General features: G+C 31.9%; 1 protein-coding gene and 1 long non-coding RNA gene across 3 annotated transcripts; one reads left to right on the forward strand and one right to left on the reverse strand.

The window, feature by feature from the left end:
• Positions 1–1,034: 1,034 nt before the first annotated feature.
• On the reverse strand, positions 1,035–7,704 carry LOC120083649. Of its 2 annotated transcripts, XR_005483485.1 has the most exons (4): positions 6,921–7,704; positions 6,753–6,807; positions 6,557–6,615; positions 1,035–1,221 (listed from the first exon to the last, which is right to left on the reverse strand). It is a non-coding gene; the product is annotated as an uncharacterized LOC120083649 (long non-coding RNA). The 2 variants fall into 2 exon arrangements; XR_005483486.1 differs by lacking the exon at positions 6,753–6,807.
• Positions 7,705–8,039: 335 nt separating this feature from the next.
• LOC120083430 (reticulon-like protein B9) lies at positions 8,040–11,225 on the forward strand. Its single transcript, XM_039039191.1, has 5 exons — positions 8,040–8,289; positions 8,532–8,712; positions 9,514–9,655; positions 10,615–10,684; positions 10,965–11,225. The coding sequence occupies exons 1-5, from the start codon at positions 8,193–8,195 to the stop codon at positions 11,132–11,134; spliced, it is 660 nt and encodes a 219-aa protein (XP_038895119.1). The 5' UTR covers positions 8,040–8,192; the 3' UTR covers positions 11,135–11,225.
• The last annotated feature ends 818 nt before the right edge of the window (positions 11,226–12,043 follow it).

The following is a 12,043-nucleotide window of genomic DNA, read 5'->3' on the forward strand; positions in this document are numbered from 1 at the left end:
ACTTCTAGCCGATGTGTAGCCACGGCTAATTATTATTATTTTCTTTTCCTGAATGATTATATTCAATTTGGAAAATAGCTAAAACTATAAGATTTTGCAAAAATCAATACTAACTGTTGCTGTGCTAATTGCCAATATAGCTCAACTTACATGAACCTATAATATCTTCTTTTTCGAGTGAATATTATATTAGCTGATCTATGTTCATTTTTACAATTAATCTTAATTAAACAACCCAAATCACTATATCCAATTACCTAAAATTAGGAAGATAAACATAAGAAATTTTAACGAATAAAAAAATATGAAAACTAAAATTGATTAAAATTAAACTCTAACCTAAGGCTCGAGTTTATGAAGGATACATGAATGAATCGAGATAACATTTGAATGAGAGAGATCTTGAGGATATAAAAGTATGATTAATAAATGCTTAATAATATTTAAAGTTACTACTTATAGTAATAAGGTGTAGTTTCCTTTTTGTGGCTCAATCACATAAACTTCAAAGTTAAGTGTGCTTTAACTTGAGACAATTTTATATCGGGTGACCTATTGAAAATGGATCTAAGACAGCAACCGGGGTGTATCTTGACTCTTCACTCACTTCCCCTAGAAGGGTGGTAGCCAAACTTAGCAAGTATTTTTTTAGGCATTCTTCGTGTTATCGATATATTTTTCTTGTTATACGACACTTCTTTTTTTTGTTTGTGGCAATGAGTAAGATATTTGTAGAGGGGCCACTTTAGTAAATTGAAATGTAAAATTGAATCATACCATTAATATTATATTGTTGATTTTCTATATCCTCACAAAAAATTTAATTACATGGGAAAATATTTTATTTATAATCATTGTTCAAACTGTAACGACCCGACTTTTTAGAATGGAAATCAGACTACTACTATATGTATGCATAAATCTCAGAATGGAATTTTAACATATATATTTATATATATATAATATATAACATAAAATAAATATAATATATTGTATAAAACGATAACAAAATAAAATAAAGTAGCTGTTTGGGATACTCCTAACTTTAATTTAAAATAAATTAAATAAAAAACCTATTGAAATGTTCAGAGAATTTAAAGGTTTAATTACAAAGTTAAAAACTTGCAAATATAAAAAAACAACATATGCAGAAGCGTTGTCAAATCCTATGGCCCGATCACGGATTCCTCTTGTCATTCGTTGTTCTGTCCATTCCTTTACCTAAAAAATATAGATAAAGAGTGAGTATATATAAAAAAAAACCCAATAAGTGACCCATTACTAGGCCCACTAGGTGTACAAATTAGTATCCTTATCAAGACAAAGGTGTGCATCCTAACATAGACATAAGCATAGACATAAGAGGAAAACCCAAAGGCACACTTTCATAGGTAATGAGTCCGAAGAGACACAATAATACAATCGTAGGTAGCGATCCTATAAAGACGCCGAAACATACTCAAGGGATGAACACTATCACACCCTCTCCCAAATTATCCTCTAAATCTGAGAAGAGATGTGAGGACAGTAGTCGTCAATCATCTTATGTCAAAACCTAATTAACAGTTTATAATTTCAACATCCTATCAACACACACGCACGCACGCGCACACACACACACATGTACGCACGTGTACACACACGCACACACGTGCACACACACACACACACACGCGCGCGGGTACACACACACGCGCACGCGCACACACACGCGCGCGCACACACACACACACATATAACACATACAAACACACACGCACACACACACACACGCACGCGCACGCGTGCACACACACACACACACACAACACACGCACACATGCACGCATGCACACACATACATACGCACATGCATACACACACACGTACGCACGCACGCGCACACACACACGCACACGCACACGCACAGAGTCTTACTTAGTTGAGAGGGAGCCTTTTTGCTTAATCTCATCAACATTGATAACGTAGATCTTACGTGCATGTAGAACTAAACAGGATTCTGCCTACCTTACCATATTTTCAGTAGTAGGTATTGGGGTTGATACCCTAAATCTTGTAAGGTCATATAGTTTGTAAACTTTGTATGAACAAAATATTATGATTAATAAGATATGATATTTTTGTTCACTTTGTCTATAAATATATGTGATATTTTAGTTGCATTAACCACAAACCAATAAACTAACATCCAAGGTTATCATTGTAACTTAAACATATATGTGGAGACATACAGGTGGATCATGTTTAAGTGATAACCTAAATGATCTATAGTATATGGATAAGGTTGGGTACCTTATCTTGGTGACACTACGACTATGGCCCGCTTTGTAGGTGTTACAATTATTGTAAAGTGCTACAAATGATCTGATCCTGATCATTCATGTATTAGACATGCGAGCGGGGATATTCTATACAAAGGAGTTTATATAATATCGGACCACAAAATGATTAGTCTCATTATATAACGCTATTGATAATCGAGACGTTCATTTCACCAGGATGACCATAGGTAACATAACTTTAATCCTGAATGAGTTGTGAACTTCTACCTATGAGGATGGTCCTTTGATTTGTATGGGTGTGAGTAGCAAGATCGCTGACTCAACAAGCCTACCATTTTAGGGATTCGTCTAATTGGGGAGCTGGGAACACAGCTACACAAGATGGAATTCACTCATTCCCGAAGCAAGGGTAAGTAGATAAATTGCTCCCTTAAGGGTTTATTCTGGGTTTGGAACAATGTGGTACCGCACCCTTTCCTGAGTCGAGAGGGGATTAGTCATAATTGGACTATGATTTATTATTCATTAGAGGGATCAGTGGTACTTAAAGAGTTAGAGGTAACCACAGGGGAAAAACGGTAATTTGACCTAGTTATATTTACGAGCAATTTGTAAAGGGTCATCGTACTGTCGATTGGTTATATCCAATGGACACAGAAATATATCTATAGTGAGAAGAGTGCAACTGTCGGTCTTTAGTGGATTACCCGAAAGTTAACGGATGATGGATAATGTAATTTAAGAGTTTAATTAATTATTCACGTACCGTTGGAGCTTCAAGTTACAGGTCCATAAGGTCCCCTTGGTAGCTCAAAAGGCTTTAGTTGAGAATAAATTTTTTGGTCAATTTGAATTGTTCAAATTAATAAGAGGGTATTTAATTATATATGATATAATTAAATTAATTAAATTATATATGATATAATTGTTATAATGTATTTCATACATTATAGTTTATTTTAAGGGAATAAATATTTGAATGAGATTCAATATATTTTCTATGAATGTGATTCATAGTTGTTAAATTTAATATAAATATAATTTATATTAAATGCCATAAAATAAGACAAATGAACTATAGTTTATATTATATATGATACAATATTAAAACTATAGGTTAAATGTTATATTTGATATAATATATAGTTTAATATAATAAAATATGATAAGTTATCATATTTATTTATATTAATTTTATTATTTTGATCAACAATTCCTAATTTCTCTCCAACCACCTTAGTGGGTGGTTAATTGGTTTTATGAAAAAAGGAATAAAAGAATTAGATTCTATTCTTCCTTATAGACTTACGTGAGAACCTACATGATTGAAGCTTTTACTAGACAATAGAAAATTCGCAGAATCATTTTGTGTCTTCTTCAATCTTCTTCCTCCTCTAAACTAAAACAAACTCTCCAAAACAAAATAGTTAGAACCCATCACTCCTAGACTCTCACCCTGAGTATACTAAAGGCTCCTTGTGGTAGTGTCTATTTTGGTTCGTGAAGTTTTTTTTTTTTTTTTTTTAAGAAAGTCTTCAAGGGTTGTTGTATTTGAGTTCATGACTGTTCGAGGGATTTATAAGAAGAAAAGTTCTTCAAAGGTAGTATCTCTTGAACTCTATTTCTTTATAAAAAACATGTTGTAATTTGTTTATGAATGCATATATTATATGTTTACTGTAAATTTATTTTTCAATCAAAATAGTGTTGGGGTTGACGCCCTAAATCTCGTTGGGTCCTGTAGTTTGTAAACATTTGTATGAACAAACTTTTGTGATGTAATAATATGAGATATTTTCTTCACTACAGTCTATGAAATATGTGATATTTTAGTTGCATTAACCACAAACCAATAAACTAAGATCCCTAGTTATCGTTGTAACTTGAGCATGTATGTGACGACATACAAGTGGATCGTGCTTTAAGTGATAACCTAAATAGTCTATAGTATATGGATAAATGAGGGGAACCTTATCCTGTTGACGCTACGAGTGTGACCCGCTTTGTAGATGTTACAAGTGTTGTAAAATGTTATAAATGGTCTGATCTTGAACATTTATGTTCAGACATGCGAGTGGGGATTCTCTATACAAAAGAGTTTGTATAAGACCAGACCACAAAATGTTTAGTCTCGTTATATAATGCCGTTCATGACAGAAACTTTCATTTCACTAGGATGACCATAGGTAACATGACCTTAATCCTGAGTGAGTTGGGAACTCCTACCTATGAGGGCCGTTCTTTGATTTGTATGGGTGTGAGTGGCCAGATTGCCGACTCAAACCTACCACTTTGCTGGGAACTCAACTACACAAGAAGGAATTCACTCCTTCCCTGATTCAGGGGTAAGTAGATAAATTGCTCTCTTAAGGGCTGATTCCGGGAATTGAACAATGTGGTGCCATATCTTTTTTTCGCCTGAGAAGGATTTACTTTGCCGGGAATGAGCTACTCTCTTCTAGCCTTCCTCTAACATAGTAGGACTATGATGTATTTTTCATTAGAGGAATCAGTAGTACTTAAGAAGTTAGATATAATTATATGATGTATTTTTCATTAGAGGACTCAGCACTTTACCACCCTTAATCAGGTTTTACCTTACGATTAGTTAAGTGGGTAGCAATCCGCATACAGTGCTCATTGGCATTAGGATGCATCTACCTTGCCTATGCGATGGGCGCTCATGGCCGCAATCCTCAACGCGCCTCTTCCATTGTACGTAACCTCTCACACACTTGGTGTGCTCACTTTGGTCAGTGCCTGCTTACTCTATCGCATACCCTCACCTATGTACACTAGCCCATACTTGACTTCAGCCGGTCAGCTACTTGCTTATGCTTGGGTGGTAGTTGCTTGCTTGCTCATCCAACCAAAAATTCTAGATTTACTTTTCCAGCTCGAAGAACTCAAATTCCAGACTTTATCTCATGAGACTTCCTTCTAAGAACTCATTCCCAAACATCTTAACTAACTTGCCTTAAAATTCCAGTCGCTGATTCCTTTCTATGAGTTTGGAATTCTTCAATCTTTACAACCTGTCCGAGTAACCTGAGTATCTCAAGCGCTTGAGGAATTATTCAACTTTTAGCTAAATTCCATAAGAATTTCCCTCCAAAAAGTTTGGATTAACTTCTTCACTGTTCAAGCTTCAGGTTGGCAGTAAAAATCCTTTAGCACGAGTAGAATGCCCAAACCGAGCTCCTCATTCTTAACTTTCTTTTATATTAAGGGCTTCATGATCAGATAACATCCCTAAGATGACACCTGATGCACTAAGCTCACTTATGGCCTCTAATCAGGCCACTTAGCCCACTAATTGGGTGATTAAGCTGGGTGCTTAAGCCTTTTACCAATATATAGGCTTGCATCCATGCAAGTCTCCCTTCTACCCAATGCATAAACAATGCTGTACTCCCTCAATGACCGCATTGCTAGCCCGCGAATATACTTGCTTGCCTTAGGCGCTCATGCTTAGGCCTTCCGCACATTAATGCCTTCATTAACCTCTACACGTGCCTCAATGCTCTTTGTCATCGCATAGCCCTTGGACCCTTACTCACATAGTAACATATGCCTTCATCGCATCTAGTCCTCTGATTTCCATCAAGTGTTAGTTTTCTTGTCTCATCTGAGAGCTCAACTACTCATACTTAGGAAATTTTCCTCTTTTAAATATTATACACAATCATAACATACTTACATAACATTCAACTACATAAACACTACTAACTCATAATCATAAAAACTTAAACACAATTAATTAGTAAAATAGGTTTAGGGATTTACAAACACAATCCGATAGGGGTGCTAACAATCACCATCAATCCAACATTCAACATACATTGTCCAAATTCATAACAAGCCATAACATATATAATAAACATAGTGACATATCTCATGAGTTTTCAAAATATTCTTAACAGTTCATCCATCAATCAAACATAACATAACCTTCACATAATATCATATTTTCTATAACATTAACATAGGTTTCTAGAACACCCTCAACAGTCCAACCTAACAAGTTATATCAATTCAACTCATCAAAATATAATCATGCTTTCAGTGCAATCACAACCTTAACACAAACTTGGGTTCGAGGAACGAACCGGTAGTAAATCACTTATCTTAGAATTAAGTCCAAATAGCTAGTAATTTAATTTCGCAAAACCTTGAATCTTGAATAAATCCAAAAACATAAATCGAAATTAAATCCCAATGTTTAGGACACAATTCCAATCATAACTGAACCCAAATGTCAACAAACAACTTACCCAACACGTGGTTTGATCCAACACCACTTCGAAGCTTCAAAATCAACACGATCCAACAACTATATCATCAAAATCAACCTTTAACTCTAATGGACAATAACAGACCTTCTAATTCAACCTCCAAAAATCACAATTAAAACAAAAGTTAAGCTGATACTTAATGGGTATCCAAAAATTCTCAACAAAGACCTAAAACCTTATAAAGAAGGACGCCGAACAATTTTAATCTTGTCGGAAAACACCTTGAGCGTCTATAAAATCCAATTTTAACATCAAAATAATATGGGTAAGCCAAAATGTAAACCAAAATATAATGGTTATTCAAGATCTTCTAAGAAAACCCATAAAACACTAAATAACTTACTCAAAATATCAATTCCGGCGATAATGGCGCTAGCAACAATGGCGGTGGTGGAAACCATAGACAGGCAGCGGGCATTGCTATCAGAAGACGCAAATTGTTTAGACTAGCGACTGGTAGTGAGGGTCTTGCATGAGGAAGGTTTGCAAGAGTGAGAGGGAAGGGGGGTTTACCAATTTTACAGATTCTATTCAGCAGCAATTACGACAAACCACAGCTCTAAACAATGATCCAACCATTCAAAACGAGACTCTATATGTCATGAACAGATTGACCAAATTTCAACACAATCCAATGTTTCAAACTTCGAAAATCAATAATTTTGTGGAAGTTGTTGCTGAAAAATTGAACTGCGTCTTTTTTTCTGATTTTTTTTTGCCTATTTTCACTCTCTTTTAATTTCAAATATCCCATTTTTTTTTTCATTTTTTTCAAGTTTTAAAAAGATAAATAAAATATTTTATCACAATATCTTCAAAATCTCCAAAAAATTCTATCAAATTAATAAACCAATTAACTTCTCAAATAACCTTAATTTAGACTCCAAAAACTAAAATTAAAGTGCATAAACTCCATCAATGTGATACAAATTAAATCTTTTCAAATATTTAAATCAATTTAAAACCACATCATTATCTCCTCAATTGTTTTAAGTTATTCCAAAATCCAAAAACTAAAAAAAAATAAAAATAAAAATAAAGCCCAACAATTTATGATAATTAATCCCAATTTATTCCAAACTGAGGATGTTATATACAAACATATCAAATTATTCAAGTAGTAAGCAAAAAGAATCATACATATATATGTATGGAAAAATTTTCCTCCACGCACTCCATCATTCGCTAAACGAAGATTCCATGTTACATTTGCTTTCTACAACACTACGACAACATCCCAACAAAAGAATGGCAACAGTTCAATGATATTAAGAATATATATAGTTGTAGAATAAAAAACCAAATATACAAGGTTGATTAACATATACAAGTCATTGTCTTTATAAGGACCATGAAATGAATTGACATGAAAAGATGAGGAACTGCCTTTCTTGTAGTAAAGGGCATGCAAAAGGAAAAGAAAGAGAGCCACACAGCCATATCCCACAAGCCATTCCTTCCTTTAACTTAGCTTTCTTTACTATCAAGCTTAGAACCCTCCATCCCCCCCTTTCATATACTACACCTAATTTTAAACCTTCCCATAGCCACCTCATTGCAAGACCTCTAAACAAATCCTTGACCTCTTAGTTACTTCACCTCTTTCTCCCATATCATGTCGACCTACTCCGACTCTGACGATGACTCGGTACCTCCGTCGAAGCTCTTCGGCCGCCGCCGCCCAATTCATGAAATTTTTGGAGGAGGGAGAGGTAAAAAAATTCCAATAATGCCTAGTTAATTTGATTACTCTTCGTATATGCAACATGTTATATTGTGATAAATAAAGTGAGGAAAATTGAAGCCAGCAATTGGAGTGGTACCTAAAGGAATTAATCCAACCTCTAGATTTCTTTCTTGTTTATGTGGGAAATATTTGTTGGGTTCTTTATGGTAATGTGTTGTTGATGATGATGAATGAGAAAAATAATATAATTTTGGATAATATGGGCAGTTGCGGACATATTGTTATGGAAAGACACGAAGTTGTCGGCTGGATTGCTGTTGGGAATGACAGTTTTATGGTTTTTGTTTGAGGTTGTTGAATACAACTTTGTCACTCTCATTTGCCACCTCTCTATCACCTCCATGCTCATCTTCTTCATTTGGTGCACTGGTGCTGAATTTTTCAAATGGTATATGTTTCTATACTCATCAAATCATTTTCTCTACCGAGTATATACATAAATTAAGTAGTTGAATTATGTTCGGGTTTACTATTACATCACTCTCATGCGTACTAAAATGTATCACTAAGTTTAAAAGCAAATTACATCTTATCGTCGATATAAATACTTGCAACATTTTAGTTGTTAATATGATGTGTTTTTCTTTCACTAGTACTATATCAAATTGGTAAATATATATCTTTAATATAATATATTGCTAAAATATCATTTGAATTCTTATACTTTGAAATTCATTTCATTTATTCCCCCACTTTCAAAAATTTAAATTTAGTTGATGTTCTTTAAATAAATACTTATTGGGAGTTTGAAGTTAATCTTTTAAAGAAAAGATAATTATGAAGTTAGTTACTTGATGCTATCATTTTTACCATAAAAGTTAGCCATAAACTAATTAACATTCAAAATGTATTTGAGTTAACTTTTCAAATGTTTAATTTGGAAAACAAGTTATTTTAAAAAAAAAATTGAAATATTTAGCAACCACTCAAAATAATTTTTGAAATATTTTTTTTTATCGAAGTAGTTTAAATAATAATGACTTGTTTATCTAATCAATCTAAATAGACCTTAAGACTTATTTTAAAGGACTAAAATGTATACTTATATAGATATATTACAAAAATGTGTATATATTATATATACTGATATGCAAGTTGTGTGTGGTTGGATTATATATATATATTTTATTGGAATTAATTGCTGATAAAATTGGGATGATATTATATATATATATAAATATACGAACAGGAATCCTCCACGGTTTCCAGAAGCAATATTAAAAGAATCAACATTCAAAGAAGTTGCTTCCACTTTCCACAAAAGAATCAATCAGTTCTTAACCAAGATTTTCGATATCGCTTATGGAAAAGATCTCCCACTCTTCTTTCTGGTATTTTTTTTAAAATTTATTTATATGTGTATGCATCTTTTCCCTTTTCAACATTTCTAAATATCACATTATCATTTTTATTTTAAAATTAAAATTATAAATCACCATTTTTTTTAGTTACATATAAAAATTATTTTCAAATATACAAAAATGAGTCAACTTATTTACAAATATAGTAAAATGTTACGGTCTATCAATGATAGACACTAATCTTATCTATGAATTATTAGCTTAATTTGTTATCTATTTACTAACTTGATAAAAGTCTATTAGTGTCTATCAGCTTCTTTCATTGGCAGTTTTAAAATTTTGTCATATTTTGTAAATATTTTAATTTATTTTTCTATATTTAAAAACAATATTAAAAGAAACCTAGACTGCACATCTTTTGTGCAATTCAGACAACACTCAATGAAAGGCTATCATGTGTCAATTTTTTTTATAAAAAATAATTTTTTTAAAAAATTTGACTTTTACGATGTTAAAGACAATAAAAACATGAGATTAGGTACAACAATTATTTCCTTTAGAGAAGTAAATATTTGTGTTCTTTCTTTTTTTATTTGTAAAAAATTTAGGTCCCATTTTGTAAACATTTTATTTTTTGTTTTTGTTTTTTTACCAATGGTTTAAAAAACTAAATCAAATTTTGAGAACTAAAAAAAAGTAGTTTTCAGAAAGTAATTTCGATTTTTGGAATTTAACTAAGAATTCAACCATTATTATTAAGAAAAACGTAAATCATGGTAAGAAATGTAGATGATATAGGCTTAATTTTTAAAAAAAAAAAAAAAAAAAAACAAAAATAAAAAGATTAGCAAAGGAAGTTTTAATGTAGGCAAAGAAAGGATAAATATCTCCCCTTCAAAATTAAGTTTCATGAAACTTAAAATGATAAAATAGAATAACTTGAAGTAGAGGACATTTTCTCATGGGTTTGTTAATGATCACCTTTTCAGGCAATTGTTTCCCTGTATCTTTTGTCAGTGATTGGATCGTATTTTAGCTTTCTCAATCTCCTTTATTTCGGTAAGAAACATCTCATTCACACTCTACATTGTTATAAATTAAATTACAAATTAAAAATTTAGTCCCTGTAACTAATATTTGGAATATAATCTCTATGATTCGATAAAATCTTTATAAATGGTTCCTACATTAATTAGCATTATTTATAAAGATTTTATCGAATCATAGAGACCATTTATAAGATTTTATCTTAACCATAAGAACTAAATTGTAATTTTCTTCTGACAAAATTTATAATATAATCTTCATCGAAAAATTGATGTATGTTATATATGTGAAGGATTTGTGGCATTGGAAACTTTGCCATTTCTGTATGAAAAGTATGAAGAAGAGGTTGATCAGTTTGCTGGGAAGGCCATTTCTCAAACCAAGAAATCTTACAGAAATTTTGATGCCAAATTCCTCAACAAGATCCCAAGAGGACCTGTCAAAGACAAGAAACTCAGATAATTTAATTAATTTGCTTCAAATATATATTTATATATGTATGTATACTTTGTTATTATTTATATAAATCATATTAATTAATAATGTCTTTTCATGTAATAAACTAAAATTCTCCATCTCTAAATAAATATATTCAGTGAGTTTTATCATCTTTAGATTAAACTACAATTTCCATATATACTACCTCGTGTATTTACTATTGTTGTAACGTGGATAGTTGGTGTGTTTTTACGAGATGTTTTCAAAAGAAACAAAAATCATGGATTAAGGGCCCTATGGATTGACTTGAAAAAAATTATTTTTTAAAGAATTCATTTTTATTTAAATATTCTTTATAAAAATAGATTAAAATACACTTGAAAATTTATTGAAAAGTTATATTGAGTAGTTGTTGAACACTCCAATTTTTTTTCAAATGACTTATTTTTAAATTAAAATCTTGAAAATGTATTTCAAATACACCCTAAATATTGCTGGAATTAATTAGATTAATTCATTTATAGGTAACAATTCAAAGTTTCTAATTATACGTTTACGTATTGTTATCCATGGTACAATAATTGGACTAATTTAGGATTTCTTTACTTTTAATTAGAGGTGTGACCTGTTGAACATATACCTATTCATCGACCTTAGAAGACTGGGAAACTCTAGAGTCAATTTATAAATATATGTGGTTATGGTTTTAATGTATTGTATTTTTTTAGCCTCCAATTGATTTTCACTAATAGGGAGGGTTGCTCACAAGAGAACGATTCTAGTCATGGATTTAGGTATTCAACGTAAAGTTACAAATTTTGAATTACACCCATGCACATATAGATTTTTTTTTAAAAATCAAAATAGAAAGTTTATTAACGCCTCAGAGGGCAAGATTGAGAGGAAATATCCTTATCAGCCAGATGAAGGAAA

The sequence above is a fragment of the Benincasa hispida genome, chromosome 8 (genome assembly GCF_009727055.1).
Source record: "Benincasa hispida cultivar B227 chromosome 8, ASM972705v1, whole genome shotgun sequence".
NCBI lineage: Eukaryota > Viridiplantae > Streptophyta > Magnoliopsida > Cucurbitales > Cucurbitaceae > Benincasa > Benincasa hispida.

Excerpts from the sequence above, each read along its gene's own strand:
- LOC120083430 (XM_039039191.1), top strand. The coding sequence starts at position 8,193 with ATGTCGACCTACTCCGACTCTGACGATGACTCGGTACCTCCGTCGAAG. Across the intron at positions 8,290-8,531 it reads AATTTTTGGAGGAGGGAGAG|TTGCGGACATATTGTTATGG; the intron begins GTAAAAAAATTC and ends TAATATGGGCAG. Across the intron at positions 8,713-9,513 it reads GGTGCTGAATTTTTCAAATG|GAATCCTCCACGGTTTCCAG; the intron begins GTATATGTTTCT and ends ATATACGAACAG.